Consider the following 25,458-nt stretch of genomic DNA (forward strand, 5'->3'; position numbering starts at 1 on the left):
TCTGTTTACATGGTCAACTCTTAATCTGAGTATTGTCTTAATCATATTAAAATGGGATTATTGGTGTCCATGTGAACGTACTCGGTGTTGTTTTCCTTGATAACACCATCGTGGAGATTTTCTGTCATCATGTCAGCTAATAGGATTGTAAAATATTGATTTGTTGAACTCTCCCATTCACTGCGCTCTGACTTCACCAACTATGATGACTTCTGCTGCGGATAAACACACTAATGTCAAAAGGGTCCAGTATTGTTTGAAAGCAGCTTAATTCAGTGTGCAATAATCTGCGGATTAATAGCCTTTCCTCTGTGCTCAGGAAGCTCCGTCGTCTCATGATATCCTGGTGTTCCTGACGGGTCAGGAGGAGATCGAGGCTCTGGCGCGCACCTGCCGGGACATCTCCAAACACCTGCCGGACACCAGCGGGAGCATGACTGTGGTGCCGCTCTACGCCTCACTGCCACCTGCACAACAGATGCGCGTGTTCCTGCCCGCACCCAAGGTCATACACACACACACACACACACACACACTCTATACACACTCAAACACTATACACATACACACATACTCAAACACTCTACACATACACATTCAAAAATACTCTATACACACAATTACACACACTCATTCTCAAACACTCTATACCAGGGATAGGCAAACTCGATCCTGGAGGGCCGGTGTCTCTGCATAGTTTTGCTCCAACCCTAATCAAACACACCTGCTTGTAGCTTTCTAGTGATCTTGAAGACATTAATTAGGGTGTTCAGGTGTGTTTGATTAGTGTTGGAGCAAAACTCTGCAGGGACACCGGCCCTCCAGGATCAAGTTTGCCCATACCTGCTCTATACACACATAATTGCACACACACATTCTCAAGTAAATACTCTATACACATACACAGGTATATTAACAGCCACCTAAGTATATTTAGTGACACTTTTATTTGTTTACTATTATTATCATCATCCTTTTACACTGTTTTGTATCTGCCCAAACCAAACATACGTGTTCAGTTAACCAGTGGAGCTCCCACCATACACATTTCACACTGCTGGTTGTGTGTGCGCGAGAACTGTCACCCCTCCCACAGACAGTCTCACATGCTCTGCAGACCCACAGGGACCCATGTGCCTGTTTGGGAATTAAACAATGCATCTGCTCCTGTTTTCTAAATCTCCTAAAATGTCCAGGATTCAGCTTTTGGTTTCGCTTTCTGAGCCGCCGTTAATTGTATGTGTTTTTGCATCACATTTTTATTTGAGCCTGATATACTTTCGCTCGGCTTCGCAGTTGACTGCACATGCGTAATTCATTACTGAATCTAAACAATGCAGATCAACTTTTCTATCAACTCAGAGAGGATGAAATTGCATCTAAACTGGCTGCAAAATATGTGCACACTATTAGAAATGGTTCATCAGCCTTATTTAAATAATGTGCTCTTTTTACCCTTGTAAATATTATGCTTCTTTGAGATATTGTCAGTTTTTATTTCCTTTTTTTCTGTCATTTATTTCTCATTTGCTGTATATTTTATTAAAATAATGATGTTGATATATTGCATATTTTATGCATTCAGTGCATCCGGAAAGTATTGATAGCGCTTCACTTTTTCCACATTGTTTTATGTTACAGCCTTATTCCAGAATAGATTAAACTTATTTATTTCCTCAACATTCTACACACAATCCTCCATAATCACAATGTGAAAAAAGAGTTTTTGAAATTTATTAAAAATAAAAAGCTGAAAGATCAGATGTACATCAGTATTCTCAGCCTTTGCTCAATACTTTGTTGATGCTCCTTTGGCAGCGATTACAGCCTCAAGTCTTTTTGATTATGATGCCACAAGCTTGCCACACCTGTCTTTGGGAATTTTGGCCCATTCCTCTTTGCAGTACCTCTCAAGCTCTATCAGGTTGGATGGGAAGCGACAGTGTACAGCCATTTTCAAATCTCTCCAGAGATGTTCAATAGGATTTAGGTCTGGGCTCTGGCTGGGCCACTCAAGGACATTCGCCGAGTTGTTGTGAAGCCGCTTCATTGATATTTTGGTGGTGTGCTTTGGGTCATTGTCCTGCTGGAAGATGAACCGTTGCCCCAGTCTGAGGTCAAGAGCACTCTGAAGCAGGTCTTCATTCAGGATGTCTCTGTACATTGATGCATTCATCTTTCCCTCTATCCTGACTAAACTTCCAGTTCCTGCTGCTGAAAAACATCCCCACAGCATGATGCTGCCACCACCATGCTTTACTGTAAGGATGGTATTAGCCTGGTGATGAGCGCTGCCTGGTTTTCTCCAAACGTAACACCTGGCATTCACTACAGAGAGTTCAGTTTGAGTCTCATCAGAGCAGAGAGTTTAGTTTCTGATGGTCTGAGAGTCCTTCAGATGCCTTTTGGCAAACTCCAGGCGGTGAGTGTCTTCCGTCTGGCCACTCTACCATACAGGCCTGATTGGTGGATTGCTGCACAGATGGTTGTGCTTCTAAAGGTTCTCCTCTCTCCACAGAAGAGAGCTGAGCTCAGACAGAGTGACCATCGGGTTATTGATCACCTCCCTGACTAAGACCTGATCACTCAACTTAGATGGCCGGCCAGCTCTAGGAAGAGTCCTGGTGGTCAAACATCTTCCACTTACAGAACTGCCGCTCACTGGATATCTCCTCTTTGTCGGACCATTCTCTGTAAACCCTAGAGATGGTTGTGCGTGAAAATCCCAGTAGATCAGCAGTTTCTGAAATACTCAGTGCAGCCCGTCTGGCACCAACAACTATTCAAAGTCCCTTAAATCCCCTTTCTTCCCCATTCTGATGCTCGCTTTGAACTGCAGCAGATCATCTTGACCATGTCTACATGCCTAAATGCAGTGAGCTGCTGCCATGTGATTGGCTTATTAGACATTTGCGTTAATGAGCAGTTGGACAGGTGTACCTAATAAAGTGGCCGGTTAGTGTAGCTGTGTATATGTGTTACACACTCATTCTCAAGTACACTCTATGCACAGACATACTATACACATGCAAACACTCATCTGTGTATGTGTGTGTGTGTTTCAGGGATCCAGGAAAGTGATTCTGTCCACCAACATTGCTGAAACCTCCATCACCATCTCCGGCATCAAGTACGTCATCGACACCGGCATGGTGAAGGCCAAGCGCTTCAACCCAGGTCTGCTGCTTGTGTATGTGTGTCTCTATATGTGTTTCTATTATACTGTATGTGTGAGTGTGTGCAGTGTCTCTGTGTTTGTGTGTACTTTGGGTGTGTCTGCTGTAGGTGTGAGTGTGTGTTTGTGTGTGTGTTCAGACAGTGTCTGAGGGTGCTGGCAGTGCAGTGTGTGTGTCTGCTGTAAATGATAATGTGTGTGTGTTCAGACAGTGGTCTGGAGGTGCTGGCGGTGCAGCGTGTGTCTAAGGCTCAGGCGTGGCAGCGTGCAGGTCGAGCCGGTAGAGAAGACGCCGGATCATGTTATCGCCTCTACACTGAAGACGAGTTCGAGAATCTCGCTAACATGACGGTTCCAGAGATCCAGAGGTATGGCAGAGGAATATTTCCAGTATCTTGTTGAATCTCTGACATGAAGGATTAAGGCAGTTCTGAAGGCAAAAGAGGGTCCAACTCGGTACTAGTTAGGTGTACCTAATAAAGTGGCCGATGAGTGTATTTAAGAGCTTGTTAGCATGTTTTGCAGTTTTAATAATAATAAAAATGCTAAAAATACACACATTTAGGAAATGTCAGGGTGATATTTGTTTAATGCAGGGTTTATTTTAACATTTTACTTACAACATTTTGAAATGGTCAGAATGATAATCTTGTTGTATTAAAGGGTTTAACATTGTAATGGTGTTGAAGTGTGACGGGTTCTGCAGGCTGTATGAAGCTGTGTTTGTCAGCTGTGTTCTCTGTGTGTCTGCAGGTGTAATCTGGCCAGTGTGGTGCTGCAGCTCCTGGCTCTGGGTGTTCCTGACGTCCTCAACTTTGATTTCGTGTCCAAACCGTCGCCTGGTGAGACTCAAAACACATCATTATACATGCCAGATTAATGCACTGCTTCATGTAAAGGGGTAGTTCACCTGGGAATTAACATTTTCTGGCTATTTACTTTCCCTCAAGTGGTTAAAAACCAAAATAAAGTGTTAACACTAACAGAAGATATTTTGAAGATTGATTTCTATAGTAGGAAAACCAAATAGTTAATGGTTACAGCATTCTTCAAAATATCTTCTTTTGTGTTGAACAGAAGAAACTCATAAAGGTTTTGAACAAGTGATTGTTGAGTAAATGATGACAGGATTTTCATTTTTGGCTGAACTGTCCCTTTAACCGCATGGTAACCTTTTGGGATGCAGTTGTATGGAAATGACTGTTTATTTATTTCATGTGTCAGAGTCGATGCGGACGGCGGTGGAGCAGCTCTGTATCCTCGGAGCCGTCGACAGGAAAGATGATCATGTTTCGTTAACGCCGCTGGGCAAGAAAATGGCCTGTTTCCCTCTGGAGCCTCGATTCTCTAAAGTAAGAAACACTTAAAGGATGCAGGAACGAGACGTTGCAGAGTCTTTATTTTAGTATATCGATGTACTTCATTCATTCTCCTTGGGCTTAGTTCCTTTATTCTTCAGGGGTCGCCACAGCGGAATGAACAGCCAACTAGGGATGGGTACAGAAACTCTGCACTTCATTGGTTTCAGTGCTACAATATAAAAGACCGAAGTATCGATAAGCTGTGACGTTAACGGTTCTGCTGTTGGTACTGGAGAATTATTGCTGAATAAACATTACGTGCAGTAGCATAATTTAACCGATCAACCTTTTCTAATGCGTCTGCACAGTTGGCAATCTCACATGAGGAATGCTCGTGTTTCCGGCGAGCGCATCAAAAGCTTTCACAGTTCTTGGCTGTGCGCACACACTCAGCGGAGGCTCGCGCTGAGCGCACACACATAGCTCGCGACAGAGACTCGCGCGCACACACAGCTCGTAAGCTTGCGGAGTGAAACACACGAGTTGTATTTCCCGAGTGGACAGCGACAATGCCTGTTAAAACAAACGCATCAAGGTGTTATCTTGTATAAGCGGAAACGCAAGCAATCTGGCTAAGTGAAAGTCTCTTTCAAAGGTGCAATGAAAAGTAATGAAAGCTTTTTGACTGCCTTGCTACTAACAGTTACATCCTCTACATCGTTATGCCAGCAGTCAATCACCTAAATTAGTATAATATTATCAATATATTATTATAAATGTAATTATTATTTTATATCATAATATATTATAGTATTATTATTATTATTAATTTCATATTAATAGTTAATTAAACACACACATTCGGTTACAAGGAAAACAGTATTTTTTTTTTTCTGCAGTAGTCTAAATAAATCTGTATTTACAAATATAATAAATGAATAAACTATGAGTGAATAGCCTATGTTCATTACGAAATGATAAAAAAACTGCTTATTTTTACATTGCAATGTAAAACACAGTTAACCTTCACTGTTAACTCATTTATGTGAATGTGTTAATAAAAAATCATAAACATTATTTCATTTAACTGCATTTTGCAACTCAAAGAGGGTATTTTCAACTGCAGGGAGCACAATAAAGCAAGAAAGATCCTGACTTCTGCCAGAGAACAGGAATGGCCAAGAAAGCCTTCTTGCAGGACTCCCAGAGTTCATCAAGAGTCTTTGTGTTCATCTTCAGCCTCCTTCTTCATCTTACCCCAGACATGCTCAATAATGTTCATGTCTGGTGACTGGGCTGGCCAATCCTGCAGCACTTTGACCTTTTTTAGGTTTCAGGAGCTTTGATGTGGAGGCTGAAGTATGAGAAGGAGCGCTATCCTGCTGGAGAATTTGCCCTCTCCTGTGGTTTGTAATGTAATGGGCAGCACAAGTGTCTTGATACCTCATGCTGTTGATGTTGATCATCCACTCTGCAGATCTCTCGCACGCCCCCATACTGAAAGTAACGTCAAAGCATGATTTTTTCCTTCACCAAACTTGACTGATTTCTGTCAGAATCTTGAACATGTTGATTTTTCTCCAGAAGAATGGGTAAAAACTGAGAGTCCTTTTCCTTCAAACCATTGTACATTCTTTTACAAGGAACAAAAAGATTTATTTGTTTTACAATTATTAGTTTTATTTAATTTTTATATAAAAAACGTGATAATAAAATAAAGTGTTGTTCATTCTGTTCAATTTGTTTAGTTTTTTAAAATGTTTTATTTACTCTATCAACTATGCCTAACATGGGGACGTCAGCCGTGTTAGAAACATCAAACGTTTGTGATCAAATGCACGATCACCTCAAACTACACTCCCAAATATCATCGGGCTAAATAGAGTCACATTCGTGATAGCATAGATATCAAAAATAAACGTACCCACTTCCGATGCTTTTGTTTTTCAAATTTCTCAAAGCAATGCAAGAGAAAGCGAGAGACTGCAAAACAAACGGCACTGCACACTAACAAAACTCCTGCAGCTTCCACATGGAAATCCGACAAGTGTTTTTAATTAAAAAATCTACTTTTCAAGCTGTTTGGTCAGACATATGTGCATGTATGGTGTATAGACCATCATATTGGGGTGATATAAACACACCCAGTGCTTTTTTTTTTTCAATTTAACAACATAAAAAATGGTGGACCAATTGGAGCGGTTTTCAGATCGACCGCAACTTTACGTAGGAGAGCGGTCCCTCCGCCCTCCAATTTTGATTGACAGGCGCATCATCATATCCTCAGTTTGTAGATTCACGTCCGCCATATTCAGCGTGAGTTGAAGCGATATCACTAAAGGAACACGCTAGCTCTATTTTTAGATGCAAGGCTCATTGGGCTCAACACAAGATCAATATTCTCCACATTATCACTCTAATCGGAATTATTGGTTGTATCTTTAGGTAGGTTTGCAAACATGTGTACTTCTCATTGAGTCTACCTTATACTTCAGCCGTTTGCATTTCTCGCGATCCCAGAAGCTCCCTGTGATCTTAACTAGCATGCGTTTTACAATTCTAAACATAGGTTTCTATCAGGGTACACTCAAGTCGACGGCTGGGCGCCGCGGACCGCTGCAGAAACCTATGTTTAGAATTCAAAAATGCGTGGCGCGACGATTCGGGACACTTCATGTTTCTGCGCCACAGAGAGTGTCTGGTGTGCCGTGTCGCGGCTTCGAGTGGCGCATCCGGTGCCTCAGTCAAAGTTAATTCAGTGTGCGTGGTTATTAGTTTCTGTGTACAAGCTCGGCACTTGAAACTAGCACACAGTTGGCTGTAAAACTGTACAAAGACACATGATTTTGTTCTCTGCTTGGTCTGTGTCAGAGTCGTACATGTACGACTGAATGCTGATCCTCTCTCTCCTTCTTCTCTGAGTCTGCCTGTCTGTTGCAAACACAGAGCGGGTGAGCTCATGGCCCCGCCCCCATGTTACGTTGGGCGGGAAGCCGAAACTAATTTACATGTGAAGCAACACACCCCTAAATCAGCGAGCTGTGGACACGCCCCCAACATGACACTTTTTAACACATTATAATAAAACAATCTGAACTGTGTTTTAAACTGAACCTAAACTGGCACACTCAAAAGAACCATAATATTAATATTAAATCATAAAAAAGAGGTCAACTATGTTCCCTTTAAGGTTCCCAAGTTACTTGAGGACGAGCCCCCATTTGTTAAAATAAAAAAAAACACTGCAAAAAGTACAGATAAGAGAACCGTTGAAGTGCCGAACTGATATGTGGTATTGATAAAAGTAGTAATACCGTTAAAACCTCAACGATACCCATCCCTACCTATCCAGCATATGTTTTACACAGCAAATGCCCTTCCAGCCACAACCCAATACTGGGAAAAACCCATACACACTCATTCACACACACACTCATACACTACGGCCAATTTAGTTCATCAATTCCTCTATAGTGCATGTGTTTGGACTGTGGGGGAAACCGGAGCACCCAGAGGAAACCCACGCCAACACGGGGAGAACATGCAAACTCCACACAGAAATGACCCAGGCCTATTATTAAATGGCAAATATTAGTTGTGTAGTTCTAGTATGAACCTGATTCTCCTCTATATGTGCAGACTCTCCTGATCTCTCCTGACTTCTCCTGCGCTGAGGAGATTCTGACCATCATCTCTCTGCTCTCTGTGGACTCTGTGCTCTACAATCCTCCGGCCCGCAGGGACGAGGTCATCTCCGTGCGCAAGAAGTTCATCTCCAGCGAAGGCGACCACATCACGCTCCTTAACATATACAGGGCCTTCAAGAAAGTCAGCGGGAACAAGGTGCGCAGATCTACATTTAAGACGCATCCTAAATCACATGCTTATGCACTGTTATACATCATTTTGTAGTGTAAGTAGTGCGTTCACACTGAAAATCCAGACAAAAAATAAAAATGAGTGCACTTTAAATTCCCGATCAGCGCTTATTCAGGTGTTAAATGTGTAACACGTCATGCAGTCAACGCTCGCAGCTTTGAGTGGAAGGGGAGGGGCTTACTGTAAATGAGAGGAGCTCTTGGTTAAGGGGAGGAGCTGTTGGTGCTAAAGTTATAGTGTATAAATGCATAACTGTATAAGTGCATAAGTAGATAGTGTTTAAGTGGATAGTGTTTAGGTGCATAAGTTCATAATATAGTTCATAAGTGTTTAAGTGCATTGTGCATAAGTGTGTGTGTGTGCTAAGTGTGTAAGTGTCTGAGTGTTTAAGGTCACAAGTGTTTAAGTGCATAGTGCTTAGGTGCACAAGTGCATGTTGCATAAGTGCATAACATAGTGCATAGTGCACAAGTGTTTAAGTGCACAAGTGTTTAAGTGCATGGTACTTGGGTGCATAAGTGCGCAACAGTGCATAGTGCACAAGTGTTGAAGTGCACAAGTGTTTAAGTGCATGGTACTTGGGTGCATAAGTGCGCAACAGTGCATAGTGCACAAGTGTTGAAGTGCACAAGTGTTTAAGTGCATGGTACTTGGGTGCATAAGTGCGCAACAGTGCATAGTGCACAAGTGTTGAAGTGCACAAGTGTTTAAGTGCATGGTACTTGGGTGCATAAGTGCGCAACAGTGCATAGTGCACAAGTGTTGAAGTGCACAAGTGTTTAAGTGCATGGTACTTGGGTGCATAAGTGCGCAACAGTGCATAGTGCACAAGTGTTGAAGTGCACAAGTGTTTAAGTGCATGGTACTTGGGTGCATAAGTGCGCAACAGTGCATAGTGCACAAGTGTTGAAGTGCACAAGTGTTTAAGTGCATGGTACTTGGGTGCATAAGTGCGCAACAGTGCATAGTGCACAAGTGTTGAAGTGCACAAGTGTTTAAGTGCATGGTACTTGGGTGCATAAGTGCGCAACAGTGCATAGTGCACAAGTGTTGAAGTGCACAAGTGTTTAAGTGCATGGTACTTGGGTGCATAAGTGCGCAACAGTGCATAGTGCACAAGTGTTGAAGTGCACAAGTGTTTAAGTGCATGGTACTTGGGTGCATAAGTGCCCAATAGTGCACAAGTGTTGAAGTGCACAAGTGTTTAAGTGCATGGCACTTGGGTGCATAAGTGCCCAATAGTGCACAAGTGTTGAAGTGCACAAGTGTTTAAGTGCATGGTACTTGGGTGCATAAGTGTGCAACAGTGCATAGTGCACAAGTGTTGAAGTGCACAAGTGTTTAAGTGCATGGTACTTGGGTGCATAAGTGCCCAATAGTGCACAAGTGTTGAAGTGCACAAGTGTTTAAGTGCATGGTACTTGGGTGCATAAGTGCCCAATAGTGCACAAGTGTTGAAGTGCACAAGTGTTTAAGTGCATGGTACTTAGGTGCATAAGTGCGCAACAGTGCATAGTGCACAACTGTTTGTGCACAAGCGTTTAAGTCCACAAGTGCATGTTGCATAAGTGCATAACAGTACATAGCGCACAACTGTTAAAGTGCACAAATGTTTAAGTGCATAGTGCTTAGGTGCATAAGTGCATAACATGCAAATGTTTAAGTGCATAAATGTTTAACTGCACAAGTATATAGTGTTTAAGTATGTAGTATTTAAGTGCACAAGTATATAGTGTTTAAGTATGTAGTATTTAAGTGCACAAGGTTATGTTGCCTAAGTGTTTAAGTGCATAAGTACATGTTGCATAAGTGCATAACAGCGCATAGTGCACAAGTGTTTAAGTGCATAGTGTGTAGTGTATAAGTGCATAGTGTATAGTGCGTAATGTATAAGTGCATAGTGGATAGTGAATAAGTGTGCAGTGCATACTGTATAAGTGTATAGGGCATAGGTGTATAGAGCATAGCGTATAAGTGCATAGTGTATAAGTGCAATAGTCTATTAGTGCATAGTGTATAAGTGCAATAGTCTATTAGTGCATAGTGTATAAGTGCAATAGTCTATTAGTGTATAAGTGCATAGTGTATAAGTGCAATAGTCTATTAGTGTATAAGTGCAATAGTCTATTAGTGTATAAGTGCAATAGTCTATTAGTGTATAAGTGCATAGTGTATAAGTGCAATAGTCTATTAGTGCATAGTGTATAAGTGCAATAGTCTATTAGTGCATAGTGTATAAGTGCAATAGTCTATTAGTGCATAGTGTATAAGTGCATAGTGTATACGTGTATGTGCATAGTGTATAAGTGCAATAGTCTATTAGTGTATAAGTGCATAGTGTATAAGTGCAATAGTCTATTAGTGTATAAGTGCATAGTGTATAAATGCAATAGTCTATTAGTGCATAGTGTATAAGTGCAATAGTCTATTAGTGTATAAGTGCATAGTGTATAAGTGCAATAGTCTATTAGTGCATAGTGTATAAGTGCAATAGTCTATTAGTGCATAGTGTATAAGTGCAATAGTCTATTAGTGTTTAAGTGCATAGTGTATAAGTGCAATAGTCTATTAGTGCATAGTGTATAAGTGCAATAGTCTATTAGTGCATAGTGTATAAGTGCAATAGTCTATTAGTGCATAGTGTATAAGTGCAATAGTCTATTAGTGTATAAGTGCATAGTGTATAAGTGCAATAGTCTATTAGTGCATAGTGTATAAGTGCAATAGTCTATTAGTGCATAGTGTATAAGTGCATAGTGTATAAGTGCATAGTGTATAAGTGCAATAGTCTTAGTGTTTAAGTGCATAGTGTATAAGTGCAATAGTCTATTAGTGCATAGTGTATAAGTGCAATAGTCTATTAGTGTATAAGTGCATAGTGTATAAGTGCAATAGTCTATTAGTGCATAGTGTATAAGTGCAATAGTCTATTAGTGCATAGTGTATAAGTGCAATAGTCTATTAGTGCATAGTGTATAAGTGCAATAGTGTATACGTGTATGTGCATGTTGTATAAGTGCAATAGTCTATTAGTGTATAGTGTATAAGTGCAATAGTCTATTAGTGCATAGTGTATAAGTGCAATAGTGTATACGTGTATGTGCATAGTGTATAAGTGCAATAGTCTATTAGTGTATAAGTGCATAGTGTATAAGTGCAATAGTCTATTAGTGCATAGTGTATAAGTGCAATAGTCTATTAGTGCATAGTGTATAAGTGCAATAGTGTATACGTGTATGTGCATAGTGTATAAGTGCAATAGCCTATTAGTGTTTAAGTGCATAGTGTATAAGTGCAATAGTCTATTAGTTTTTAAGTGCATAGTGTATAAGTGCAATAGTCTATTAGTGTTTAAGTGCATAGTGTATAAGTGCAATAGTCTATTAGTGTTTAAGTGCATAGTGTATAAGTGCAATAGTCTATTAGTGTATAAGTGCATAGTGTATAAGTGCAATAGTCTATTAGTGTTTAAGTGCATAGTGTATAAGTGCAATAGTCTATTAGTGTATAAGTGCATAGTGTATAAGTGCAATAGTCTATTAGTGTTTAAGTGCATAGTGTATAAGTGCAATAGTCTATTAGTGTTTAAGTGCATAGTGTATAAGTGCAATAGTCTATTAGTGTTTAAGTGCATAGTGTATAAGTGCAATAGTCTATTAGTGTTTAAGTGCATAGTGTATAAGTGCAATAGTCTATTAGTGTATAAGTGCATAGTGTATAAGTGCAATAGTCTATTAGTGTTTAAGTGCATAGTGTATAAGTGCAATAGTCTATTAGTGTTTAAGTGCATAGTGTATAAGTGCAATAGTCTATTAGTGTTTAAGTGCATAGTGTATAAGTGCAATAGTCTATTAGTGTATAAGTGCATAGTGTATAAGTGCAATAGTCTATTAGTGTTTAAGTGCATAGTGTATAAGTGCAATAGTCTATTAGTGTATAAGTGCATAGTGTATAAGTGCAATAGTCTATTAGTGTTTAAGTGCATAGTGTATAAGTGCAATAGTCTATTAGTGTTTAAGTGCATAGTGTATAAGTGCAATAGTCTATTAGTGTTTAAGTGCATAGTGTATAAGTGCAATAGTCTATTAGTGTTTAAGTGCATAGTGTATAAGTGCAATAGTCTATTAGTGTTTAAGTGCATAGTGTATAAGTGCAATAGTCTATTAGTGTATAAGTGCATAGTGTATAAGTGCAATAGTCTATTAGTGTTTAAGTGCATAGTGTATAAGTGCAATAGTCTATTAGTGTATAAGTGCATAGTGTATAAGTGCAATAGTCTATTAGTGTTTAAGTGCATAGTGTATAAGTGCAATAGTCTATTAGTGTTTAAGTGCATAGTGTATAAGTGCAATAGTCTATTAGTGTTTAAGTGCATAGTGTATAAGTGCAATAGTCTATTAGTGTTTAAGTGCATAGTGTATAAGTGCAATAGTCTATTAGTGTTTAAGTGCATAGTGTATAAGTGCAATAGTCTATTAGTGTTTAAGTGCATAGTGTATAAGTGCAATAGTCTATTAGTGTTTAAGTGCATAGTGTATAAGTGCAATAGTCTATTAGTGCATAAGTGCATAGTGTATAAGTGCAATAGTCTATTAGTGTATAAGTGCATAGTGTATAAGTGCAATAGTCTATTAGTGTATAAGTGCATAGTGTATAAGTGCAATAGTCTATTAGTGCATAGTGTATAAGTGCAATAGTCTATTAGTGCATAGTGTATAAGTGCAATAGTCTATTAGTGTTTAAGTGCATAGTGTATAAGTGCAATAGTCTATTAGTGTTTAAGTGCATAGTGTATAAGTGCAATAGTCTATTAGTGTTTAAGTGCATAGTGTATAAGTGCAATAGTCTATTAGTGTTTAAGTGCATAGTGTATAAGTGCAATAGTCTATTAGTGTTTAAGTGCATAGTGTATAAGTGCAATAGTCTATTAGTGTTTAAGTGCATAGTGTATAAGTGCAATAGTCTATTAGTGTATAAGTGCATAGTGTATAAGTGCAATAGTCTATTAGTGTATAAGTGCATAGTGTATAAGTGCAATAGTCTATTAGTGCATAGTGTATAAGTGCAATAGTCTATTAGTGCATAGTGTATAAGTGCAATAGTCTATTAGTGTATAAGTGCATAGTGTATAAGTGCAATAGTCTATTAGTGTATAAGTGCATAGTGTATAAGTGCATAGTGTATAAGTGCAATAGTCTATTAGTGCATAGTGTATAAGTGCAATAGTCTATTAGTGCATAGTGTATAAGTGCAATAGTCTATTAGTGTATAAGTGCATAGTGTATAAGTGCAATAGTCTATTAGTGCATAGTGTATAAGTGCAATAGTCTATTAGTGTATAAGTGCATAGTGTATAAGTGCAATAGTCTATTAGTGTTTAAGTGCATAGTGTATAAGTGCAATAGTCTATTAGTGTTTAAGTGCATAGTGTATAAGTGCAATAGTCTATTAGTGTTTAAGTGCATAGTGTATAAGTGCAATAGTCTATTAGTGTTTAAGTGCATAGTGTATAAGTGCAATAGTCTATTAGTGTATAAGTGCATAGTGTATAAGTGCAATAGTCTATTAGTGTATAAGTGCATAGTGTATAAGTGCAATAGTCTATTAGTGTTTAAGTGCATAGTGTATAAGTGCAATAGTCTATTAGTGTTTAAGTGCATAGTGTATAAGTGCAATAGTCTATTAGTGTTTAAGTGCATAGTGTATAAGTGCAATAGTCTATTAGTGTTTAAGTGCATAGTGTATAAGTGCAATAGTCTATTAGTGTTTAAGTGCATAGTGTATAAGTGCAATAGTCTATTAGTGTATAAGTGCATAGTGTATAAGTGCAATAGTCTATTAGTGTTTAAGTGCATAGTGTATAAGTGCAATAGTCTATTAGTGTTTAAGTGCATAGTGTATAAGTGCAATAGTCTATTAGTGTTTAAGTGCATAGTGTATAAGTGCAATAGTCTATTAGTGCATAGTGTATAAGTGCAATAGTCTATTAGTGCATAGTGTATAAGTGCAATAGTCTATTAGTGCATAGTGTATAAGTGCATAGTGTATACGTGTATGTGCATAGTGTATAAGTGCAATAGTCTATTAGTGTTTAAGTGCATAGTGTATAAGTGCAATAGTCTATTAGTGTTTAAGTGCATAGTGTATAAGTGCAATAGTCTATTAGTGCATAGTGTATAAGTGCAATAGTCTATTAGTGCATAGTGTATAAGTGCAATAGTCTATTAGTGTATAAGTGCATAGTGTATAAGTGCAATAGTCTATTAGTGTTTAAGTGCATAGTGTATAAGTGCAATAGTCTATTAGTGTTTAAGTGCATAGTGTATAAGTGCAATAGTCTATTAGTGTTTAAGTGCATAGTGTATAAGTGCAATAGTCTATTAGTGTTTAAGTGCATAGTGTATAAGTGCAATAGTCTATTAGTGTATAAGTGCATAGTGTATAAGTGCAATAGTCTATTAGTGTTTAAGTGCATAGTGTATAAGTGCAATAGTCTATTAGTGTTTAAGTGCATAGTGTATAAGTGCAATAGTCTATTAGTGTTTAAGTGCATAGTGTATAAGTGCAATAGTCTATTAGTGTTTAAGTGCATAGTGTATAAGTGCAATAGTCTATTAGTGCATAGTGTATAAGTGCAATAGTCTATTAGTGCATAGTGTATAAGTGCAATAGTCTATTAGTGCATAGTGTATAAGTGCATAGTGTATACGTGTATGTGCATAGTGTATAAGTGCAATAGTCTATTAGTGTTTAAGTGCATAGTGTATAAGTGCAATAGTCTATTAGTGTTTAAGTGCATAGTGTATAAGTGCAATAGTCTATTAGTGTATAAGTGCATAGTGTATAAGTGCAATAGTCTATTAGTGTTTAAGTGCATAGTGTATAAGTGCAATAGTCTATTAGTGTATAAGTGCAATAGTCTATTAGTGTTTAAGTGCATAGTGTATAAGTGCAATAGTCTATTAGTGTTTAAGTGCATAGTGTATAAGTGCAATAGTCTATTAGTGTTTAAGTGCATAGTGTATAAGTGCAATAGTCTATTAGTGCATAGTGTATAAGTGCAATAGTCTATTAGTGCATAGTGTATAAGTGCAATAGTCTATTAGTGTTTAAGTGCATAGTGTATAAGTGCAATAGTCTATTAGTGCATAGTGTATAAGTGCAATAGTCTATTAGTGCATAGTGTATAAGTGCAATAGTCTATTAGTGCATAGTGTATAAGTGCATAGTGTATACGTGTATGTGCATAGTGTATAAGTGCAATAGTCTATTAGTGTATAGTGTATAAGTGCAATAGTCTATTAGTGCATAGTGTATAAGTGCAATAGTCTATTAGTGTTTAAGTGCATAGTGTATAAGTGCAATAGTCTATTAGTGTATAAGTGCATAGTGTATAAGTGCAATAGTCTATTAGTGCATAGTGTATAAGTGCAATAGTCTATTAGTGTTTAAGTGCATAGTGTATAAGTGCAATAGTCTATTAGTGTTTAAGTGCATAGTGTATAAGTGCAATAGTCTATTAGTGTTTAAGTGCATAGTGTATAAGTGCAATAGTCTATTAGTGCATAGTGTATAAGTGCAATAGTCTATTAGTGTATAAGTGCATAGTGTATAAGTGCAATAGTCTATTAGTGTATAAGTGCATAGTGTATAAGTGCAATAGTCTATTAGTGTATAAGTGCATAGTGTATAAGTGCAATAGTCTATTAGTGTATAAGTGCATAGTGTATAAATGCAATAGTCTATTAGTGTATAAGTGCATAGTGTATAAGTGCAATAGTCTATTAGTGTATAAGTGCATAGTGTATAAGTGCAATAGTCTATTAGTGTATAAGTGCATAGTGTATAAGTGCAATAGTCTATTAGTGTATAAGTGCATAGTGTATAAGTGCAATAGTCTATTAGTGTATAAGTGCATAGTGTATAAATGCAATAGTCTATTAGTGTATAAGTGCATAGTGTATAAGTGCAATAGTCTATTAGTGTTTAAGTGCATAGTGTATAAGTGCAATAGTCTATTAGTGTATAAGTGCATAGTGTATAAGTGCAATAGTCTATTAGTGTATAAGTGCATAGTGTATAAGTGCAATAGTCTATTAGTGTATAAGTGCATAGTGTATAAGTGCAATAGTCTATTAGTGTATAAGTGCATAGTGTATAAGTGCATAGTGTATAAGTGCAATAGTCTATTAGTGTATAAGTGCATAGTGTATAAGTGCAATAGTCTATTAGTGCATAGTGTATAAGTGCAATAGTCTATTAGTGCATAGTGTATAAGTGCAATAGTCTATTAGTGTTTAAGTGCATAGTGTATAAGTGCAATAGTCTATTAGTGTATAAGTGCATAGTGTATAAGTGCAATAGTCTATTAGTGCATAGTGTATAAGTGCAATAGTCTATTAGTGTTTAAGTGCATAGTGTATAAGTGCAATAGTCTATTAGTGTTTAAGTGCATAGTGTATAAGTGCAATAGTCTATTAGTGTATAAGTGCATAGTGTATAAGTGCAATAGTCTATTAGTGCATAGTGTATAATTGCAATAGTCTATTAGTGTTTAAGTGCATAGTGTATAAGTGCAATAGTCTATTAGTGTTTAAGTGCATAGTGTATAAGTGCAATAGTCTATTAGTGTTTAAGTGCATAGTGTATAAGTGCAATAGTCTATTAGTGTTTAAGTGCATAGTGTATAAGTGCAATAGTCTATTAGTGTATAAGTGCATAGTGTATAAGTGCAATAGTCTATTAGTGCATAGTGTATAATTGCAATAGTCTATTAGTGTTTAAGTGCATAGTGTATAAGTGCAATAGTCTATTAGTGTTTAAGTGCATAGTGTATAAGTGCAATAGTCTATTAGTGTTTAAGTGCATAGTGTATAAGTGCAATAGTCTATTAGTGTTTAAGTGCATAGTGTATAAGTGCAATAGTCTATTAGTGTTTAAGTGCATAGTGTATAAGTGCAATAGTCTATTAGTGCATAGTGTATAAGTGCAATAGTCTATTAGTGTATAAGTGCATAGTGTATAAGTGCAATAGTCTATTAGTGTATAAGTGCAATAGTCTATTAGTGTATAAGTGCATAGTGTATAAGTGCAATAGTCTATTAGTGTATAAGTGCATAGTGTATAAGTGCAATAGTCTATTAGTGTATAAGTGCATAGTGTATAAATGCAATAGTCTATTAGTGTATAAGTGCATAGTGTATAAGTGCAATAGTCTATTAGTGTATAAGTGCATAGTGTATAAGTGCAATAGTCTATTAGTGTATAAGTGCATAGTGTATAAGTGCAATAGTCTATTAGTGTATAAGTGCATAGTGTATAAATGCAATAGTCTATTAGTGTATAAGTGCATAGTGTATAAATGCAATAGTCTATTAGTGTATAAGTGCATAGTGTATAAGTGCAATAGTCTATTAGTGTATAAGTGCATAGTGTATAAGTGCAATAGTCTATTAGTGTATAAGTGCATAGTGTATAAGTGCAATAGTCTATTAGTGTATAAGTGCATAGTGTATAAGTGCAATAGTCTATTAGTGTATAAGTGCATAGTGTATAAGTGCAATAGTCTATTAGTGTATAAGTGCATAGTGTATAAGTGCATAGTGTATAAGTGCATAGTGTATAAGTGCAATAGTCTATTAGTGTATAAGTGCATAGTGTATAAGTGCAATAGTCTATTAGTGTATAAGTGCATAGTGTATAAGTGCAATAGTCTATTAGTGCATAGTGTATAAGTGCAATAGTCTATTAGTGCATAGTGTATAAGTGCAATAGTCTATTAGTGTTTAAGTGCATAGTGTATAAGTGCAATAGTCTATTAGTGCATAGTGTATAAGTGCAATAGTCTATTAGTGCATAGTGTATAAGTGCAATAGTCTATTAGTGTATAAGTGCATAGTGTATAAGTGCAATAGTCTATTAGTGCATAGTGTATAAGTGCAATAGTCTATTAGTGCATAGTGTATAAGTGCATAGTGTATAAGTGCATAGTGTATAAGTGCAATAGTCTTAGTGTTTAAGTGCATAGTGTATAAGTGCAATAGTCTATTAGTGCATAGTGTATAAGTGCAATAGTCTATTAGTGTATAAGTGCATAGTGTATAAGTGCAATAGTCTATTAGTGCATAGTGTATAAGTGCAATAGTCTATTAGTGTATAAGTGCATAGTGTATAAGTGCAATAGTCTATTAGTGCATAGTGTATAAGTGCAATAGTCTATTAGTGTATAAGTGCATAGTGTATAAGTGCAATAGTCTATTAGTGTATAGTGTATAAGTGCAATAGTCTATTAGTGTATAGTGTATAAGTGCAATAGTCTATTAGTGTATAGTGTATAAGTGCATAGTGTATACGTGTATGTGCATAGTGTATAAGTGCAATAGTCTATTAGTGTATAGTGTATAAGTGCAATAGTCTATTAGTGTATAGTGTATAAGTGCATAGTGTATACGTGTATGTGCATAGTGTATAAGTGCAATAGTCTATTAGTGCATAACTTTGTGTTTATGTATGTAGTTTCTAAATCATTAAAAAATGGGGACAGTCTTATTTCTAGTAATGCCATCTGGGGAACTGCAGCAGTCTTGTTCCTCCATTGTTAGTGTGTGCGTGTGTGCGTTTGTGTGTGTGTGTGTGTGTGTATGTGTGTGTATGTGTGTGTTTGCTGCATTAGGAAATGTTCTCTTCATCTGTGTTTATTCTCCTACTTTACGACAGGACTGGTGTCGAGAGAACTTTGTGAACAGCAGGAACATGGGGCTGGTAGGAGAGGTTCGAGCTCAGCTCAGAGACATCTGTATCAAGGTACACACACACACACACACATACTCACAGGAAAAACCAGTCGCAGCTTCCAGTTCATGCAGACTTTAAGTGTGCTCTATGAATAAACAGTGTTGTTGTTCCTCAGATGAGCCTGAAGCTGGAGTCGTCGGTGTGTGATCTGGTGAATGTGCGCCGCTGTCTGGCTCACGGTTTGTTCATGAGCGCAGCAGAACTGCAGCCGGACGGCTCATACGTGGCTCTGGACACACACCAGGCCGTCAGCATACACCCGTCCTCTGTGCTGTTCCAGGCGCGGCCGGTGTGTGTGCTGTTCAACGAGCTGCTGCACACCTCACGCTGCTACATGCGGGATCTGTGTCTCATACAGACTGACTGGCTGCACGAGGCCGCGCCAGAGTACTTCAGGAGGAAACTGCGCGCAATCAAGAGCTAACACACACACACACACTCGCTGGACACACACTGCAGCTTCACCAAATGATGCATGATGGGAAATAGAGTCCTGACTGTTCACACACACTAAAGAAAGATGGTGTGTTTGACTCACACACACACATACTCGCATAAACATATGCTCTTACACACACACACACACACACACACACACACACACACACACACACACACATACTCGCATAAACATATGCTCTTACACACACACACACTCACACATACAAATGCTCTCACACACAGACACACAATCTCACAAACACACATGCTTTCTCTCTCACATGCACACATACATACACACACACACATACTCTCACTCTCACATATACACACAGACACACACGCAGTGTCTCTCACACACACACTATGAGGAAAGACGGTGACACACTCTTTCACAGACACTTTCTTTCTAACACACACACGCGCACACTGAGTAAAGGGGATGTGTGTTTGACTGATACTAGAACCACACACACACACACACACTCTTACAGGCATGCACACACACATGCACTAAGTAAAGACGGTGTGTTTGACTGATACCAGAACCCCACACACACTCTTACAGACACACGCACACACATACTGTACACACTGTGTAAAGATGGTGTGTTTGACTGATACCAGAACCACACACACACACACACACACACACACACACTGAGTAAAGACGGTGTGTTTGACTGATACCAGAACCACACACACACACACACACACACACACACACACACACACACACACTCTGAGTAAAGACGGTGTGTTTGACTGATACCAAAACCACACACACACACACACCGAGTAAAGACGGTGTGTTTGACTGATACCAGAACCACACACACACTCCTACAGACATGCACACACACACACACACACTTTTACAGGCACGCACACACATACTGTACACACTGAGTAAAGATGGTGTGTTTGACTGATACCCGAACCACACACACATCGTGAGTAAAATGTGTGTTTGACTGTCAAAAGAACCATATACACACTTTAACAGACACTCTCTCTCTCACACACACACGCACACACACACACAGACACACGGACACTGAGGTAAGATGATGTTTGTTTGACTGATAACAGAACTACACACACACTGAGGAAGGACGGTGTGTGTTTGACTGATACCATACACACACACACACACTGAGTAAAGCTGGTGTATGTGTGTGTAGAACTGAGTGAGTGTGTACTGCTGTAACTCTGAGGATGTCACACACACCGTCTGCAGGGACTCCAGCTCTCCAGAATGTCTGCATGTGTTCTGTTTGCGGGATCGGTGCGTTCGTCTGTGCTGAAACACCACTGTCAGAGGCGCCTGTGTGTTTACAGACTCGCACACTATCAAGACTGAAGCAGATGTTTGAGAACGAAGCCGGAAATCAGAACCAGCTCGGCTTCCTGATGCAGAATTAATAAGGGAAATGGAGAAAGTGTCCTGAATGAAGAAAATTCAGCCAGAAATAAAGGAGGAAGAGTCTTTATAATGCAGTTTTATAATTGTTAGCTAAAATTAAACCTCTAAAAGAGTTACTTGAATTAAACATGAACTGAAATCAAGCGAATATTGATCAATATAATAATATAATATTTAATCTTTGCTCTCTTATTTTAGTTTACGTATAAGTACTGAATTAATTAAAGCTCAAATAAACTCATAAAAATGGCAATAAGACAACAAAACGACTTAAACTAGAATAAAAAAAAGTAAAAAAAAAATGAGTAGAAAATTATAAAAAATTTAATTCTATTTTATAATAATATTTAACAGAGCCACATTTTAATTTTATTTTAGCTCGCTTTTGCCAAAAAGTCACATTTAGCTTGCTTTTTTCATTATTTGTTTTGTTTATGTAGAAAGACTAAAATAATTCAAGTATAAACTCACCAGCTACTTTTCATTTTAGCTAATTTAATTACAGATACACCTGCCTTAATATACTTATAATATCCTTGAATTATAATATACTAGCCTTTAATACTGTTCAAACATTCAATAGTTCAATAGTATGTATATATATATATGTGTGTATATATATATACACACACACACACACACACACACACACACACTCATTTACCAGCCACTTTATTAGGTACACCTGTCCAACTGCTCGTTAACGCACATTTCTAATCAGCCAATCATTTAAACATTTAAAATAAAAATCTAAAATTACAATGTTGGGTGTCACAGTGGCGCAGTGGGTAGAACGATCGCCTCACAGAAAGAAGGTCACTGGTTCGAGTCCCAGCTGGGCCAGTTGGCATCTTTGTGTGGAGTGTGCATGTTCTCCCCGTGTTGGTGTGGGTTTCCTCCGGGTGCTCCGGTTTCCCCCACAGTCCAAACACATGCGCTATAGGGGAATTGATCAACTAAATTAGCCATAGTGTATGAGTGTGTGTGTGTGAATGAGTGTGTATGGGTGTTACCCAGTGTTGGGTTGCAGCTGGAAGGGCGTCCGCTGTGTAAAACATATGCTGGATAAGTTGGCGGTTCATTCCTCTGTGGCGACCACTGATTATTAAAGGGACTAAGCCGAAAAGAAAATGAATGAATGAATAATACAATTTAAAGAAACGTAAACAAAAGAAATTCAAAATGTCAACTCAAATTAAAATGGCATATATAATAATATTACAGTAATAAATACACTATATTAATATACTGTATTGTTATTATATTAATTATATTGTAATAATAAAACTCCACACATATAAATAATAGTAAAATATGACACATTTTTAGGCTGGTTATCAGATTTGCGATATTTGTACATCATTTAATGGTAATTAATCAGATTTCCCCAAGTGTCTGATAATTCACCGCTATTTAATACCAATATTTACCAATAAATAATATATATATTTTAATATACTGTTATTCCTTGCATTACAATAACAACATTTTTGGTGTATTTTTACATTTGCTTAATTGTCATGAAATAATGGCATCATTAAAATCAACATATTAAACATCTTAAAGAAGATTTACACATATATAACATATTATTATTGTAGTAAAATATATTATTGACCATTTCCCTGAGATTGATCTGTGAAGCGTCATGAGGGAGGATTTATACTTCACATATTGAACTCTTTTTCTCTGATTCTGCCTTATTATGTTCATAAAACTGTATAAATCAGCAGCAAATGTAGACAGGTCACCATCAACATGCATGACTGTTTAATACAGTGTTTCCCAAGCCTGTTCCTGGAGGCACACCAACAGTACATATTTTGGATGTCTCCGTTATCTGACCCATTAACTTCAGGTGTTGGAGTCTCTTCTGATGTTATGATGAGTTGATTCAGGTGTGTTGGATTAGGGAGAGGTTGAAAATGTGGACTGTTGGTGTGGCTTCAGGAACAGGGTTGGGGAACACTGGTTTAATATTTGAATAGTATATTAATATATAATGCGTGTAGCTGATGATTCACAACCACAAGTGCTAAAACCCTGATGCAGAAACCACTCAATATATGAATACTGAAGTAGTTTTATTAAGACACAGATATTGAGTCTGTAGTGACGTGCTGTTATTAAGCCAGTGCCAATTTGAATCTGTTTGATATGGAAGTAGATGATTTATGAGTATGTTATGCATAATAATGTAACGCATGCCACTTTCTATTATGGGGAACCAAAATGCAGATTAGGTTTACTAATTATTCCTGTTTATTTGCATTTAATATCACATGTTCTTAGCGCATATGAATGCTGTGCATGAAATATGAACTCTCAGGTTTTTATGGTGCACATGATGCACCCATACACGTTTAAATAGCAACATATTGATGTTTCTTTCCCATTGCTTCAATGATTCAAGCTTTGATTCAAGATTCAAGCTTTGATTCAATGATTCAAGATTCAAGCTTTTCAAGATTCAAGCTTTCCCATTGCTTCAATGATTCAAGCTTTGATTCAAGTTTCAAGCTTTGATTCAATGGTTCAAGATTCAAGCTTTTCAAGATTCAAGCTTTCCCATTGCTTCAATGATTCAAGCTTTGATTCAATGATTCAAGATTCAAGCTTTTCAAGATTCAAGCTTCAAGCTTTCCCATTGCTTCAATGATTCAAGCTTTGATTCAAGTTTCAAGCTTTGATTCAATGGTTCAAGATTCAAGCTTTTCAAGATTCAAGCTTTCTTATTGCTTCAATGATTCAAGCTTTGATTCAATGATTCAAGATTCAAGCTTTTCAAGATTCAAGCTTCAAGCTTTCCCATTGCTTCAATGATTCAAGCTTTGATTCAAGTTTCAAGCTTTGATTCAATGGTTCAAGATTCAAGCTTTTCAAGATTCAAGCTTTCTCATTGCTTCAATGATTCAAGCTTTGATTCATTGATTCAAGATTCAAGCTTTTCAAGATTCAAGCTTCAAGCTTTCCCATTGCTTCAATGATTCAAGCTTTGATTCAAGATTCAAGCTTTGATTCAATGGTTCAAGATTCAAGCTTTTCAAGATTCAAGCTTTCTCATTGCTTCAATGATTCAAGCTTTGATTCAATGATTCAAGATTCAAGCTTTTCAAGATTCAAGCTTCAAGCTTTCCCGTTGCTTCAATGATTCAAGCTTTGATTCAAGTTTCAAGCTTTGATTCAATGGTTCAAGATTCAAGCTTTTCAAGATTCAAGCTTTCTCATTGCTTCAATGATTCAAGCTTTGATTCAATGATTCAAGATTCAAGCTTTTCAAGATTCAAGCTTCAAGCTTTCCCATTGCTTCAATGATTCAAGCTTTGATTCAAGATTCAAGCTTTGATTCAATGGTTCAAGATTCAAGCTTTTCAAGATTCAAGCTTTCCCATTGCTTCAATGATTCAAGCTTTGATTCAAGATTCAAGCTTTGATTCAATGATTCAAGATTCAAGCTTTTCAAGATTCAAGCTTTCCCATTGCTTCAATGATTCAAGCTTTGATTCAGTGATTTAAGATTCAAGCTTTTCAAGATTCAAGCTTTCCCATTGCTTCAATGATTCAAGCTTTGATTCAAGATTCAAGCTTTGATTCAATGATTCAAGATTCAAGCTTTTCAAGATTCAAGCTTTCCCATTGCTTCAATGATTCAAGCTTTGATTCAATGATTCAAGATTCAAGCTTTTCAAGATTCAAGCTTTCCCATTGCTTCAATGATTCAAGCTTTGATTCAATGATTCAAGATTCAAGCTTTTCAAGATTCAAGATTTCCCATTGCTTCAATGATTCAAGCTTTGATTCAGTGATTTAAGATTCAAGCTTTTCTGAATGCAAATGATTTTCACACTGTTTCTGATGTAAAATAATAATAAAGGAATGTTTTATGTCCTCTTTATTAGATGCTTTTAAAGATGAATGAAAAAAATGACACTTTTGCATGTGTTTTTACTGATGCTCTGTTAAAGGGTCTGTATAGTGAGATTCATTTGTACAAATAAAAGACTTGAATTCATTTATGGCACTTTGTGAAGTTTGAATTATTTAGAGCACAGGTGTCAAAGCCAGTTCCCGAAGAGCCGCATCCCTTCACAGTTTACCTCCAACCCTTATTAAACACACCTGATCAAGTCCTTCAGGCTTGTATGAAACCTACAGGTAAAGCTGCGGTCACACTAGAGTTTGAGCTTGCGAACTTCTGTCGTACAGCGCTGTGAAAAGGGGCGGGATTAAACAAGATGTTTAGGCATTAAAGAGCCAGCGATTGGTCCATGTTTTAAATTTCTGTTTACATTTCTGTTCACGTGCGTATGAATGGAAGTCTATGGAGAGAAAAGTCCAGTGTGACCGCAGCTTTAGTGTGTTGGAGCAGGGCTGCAGTCCTCCAGGAACTGAGTTTGACATCTGTGATTTAGAGTGATTGAAACTATTCTACATATATACTG

General features: G+C 37.4%; 1 protein-coding gene across 1 annotated transcript in view; it reads left to right on the forward strand.

The window, feature by feature from the left end:
• The window catches only part of dhx33 (DEAH (Asp-Glu-Ala-His) box polypeptide 33), a 38,851-nt gene extending 13,823 nt beyond the window's left edge, over window positions 1–25,028 (forward strand). Inside the window, exons 5-12 of the mRNA XM_056457224.1 lie at window positions 320–505; window positions 3,066–3,177; window positions 3,384–3,543; window positions 3,929–4,017; window positions 4,400–4,527; window positions 8,116–8,319; window positions 19,072–19,158; window positions 19,265–25,028. Of these exons, the coding sequence (XP_056313199.1) occupies window positions 320–505; window positions 3,066–3,177; window positions 3,384–3,543; window positions 3,929–4,017; window positions 4,400–4,527; window positions 8,116–8,319; window positions 19,072–19,158; window positions 19,265–19,573 (1,275 nt within the window). The 3' untranslated portion in view covers window positions 19,574–25,028. The remainder of the gene's footprint in view (window positions 1–319; window positions 506–3,065; window positions 3,178–3,383; window positions 3,544–3,928; window positions 4,018–4,399; window positions 4,528–8,115; window positions 8,320–19,071; window positions 19,159–19,264) is intronic.
• The last annotated feature ends 430 nt before the right edge of the window (window positions 25,029–25,458 follow it).

This window comes from Danio aesculapii, chromosome 5 (genome assembly GCF_903798145.1).
Source record: "Danio aesculapii chromosome 5, fDanAes4.1, whole genome shotgun sequence".
Taxonomy (NCBI): domain Eukaryota; kingdom Metazoa; phylum Chordata; class Actinopteri; order Cypriniformes; family Danionidae; genus Danio; species Danio aesculapii.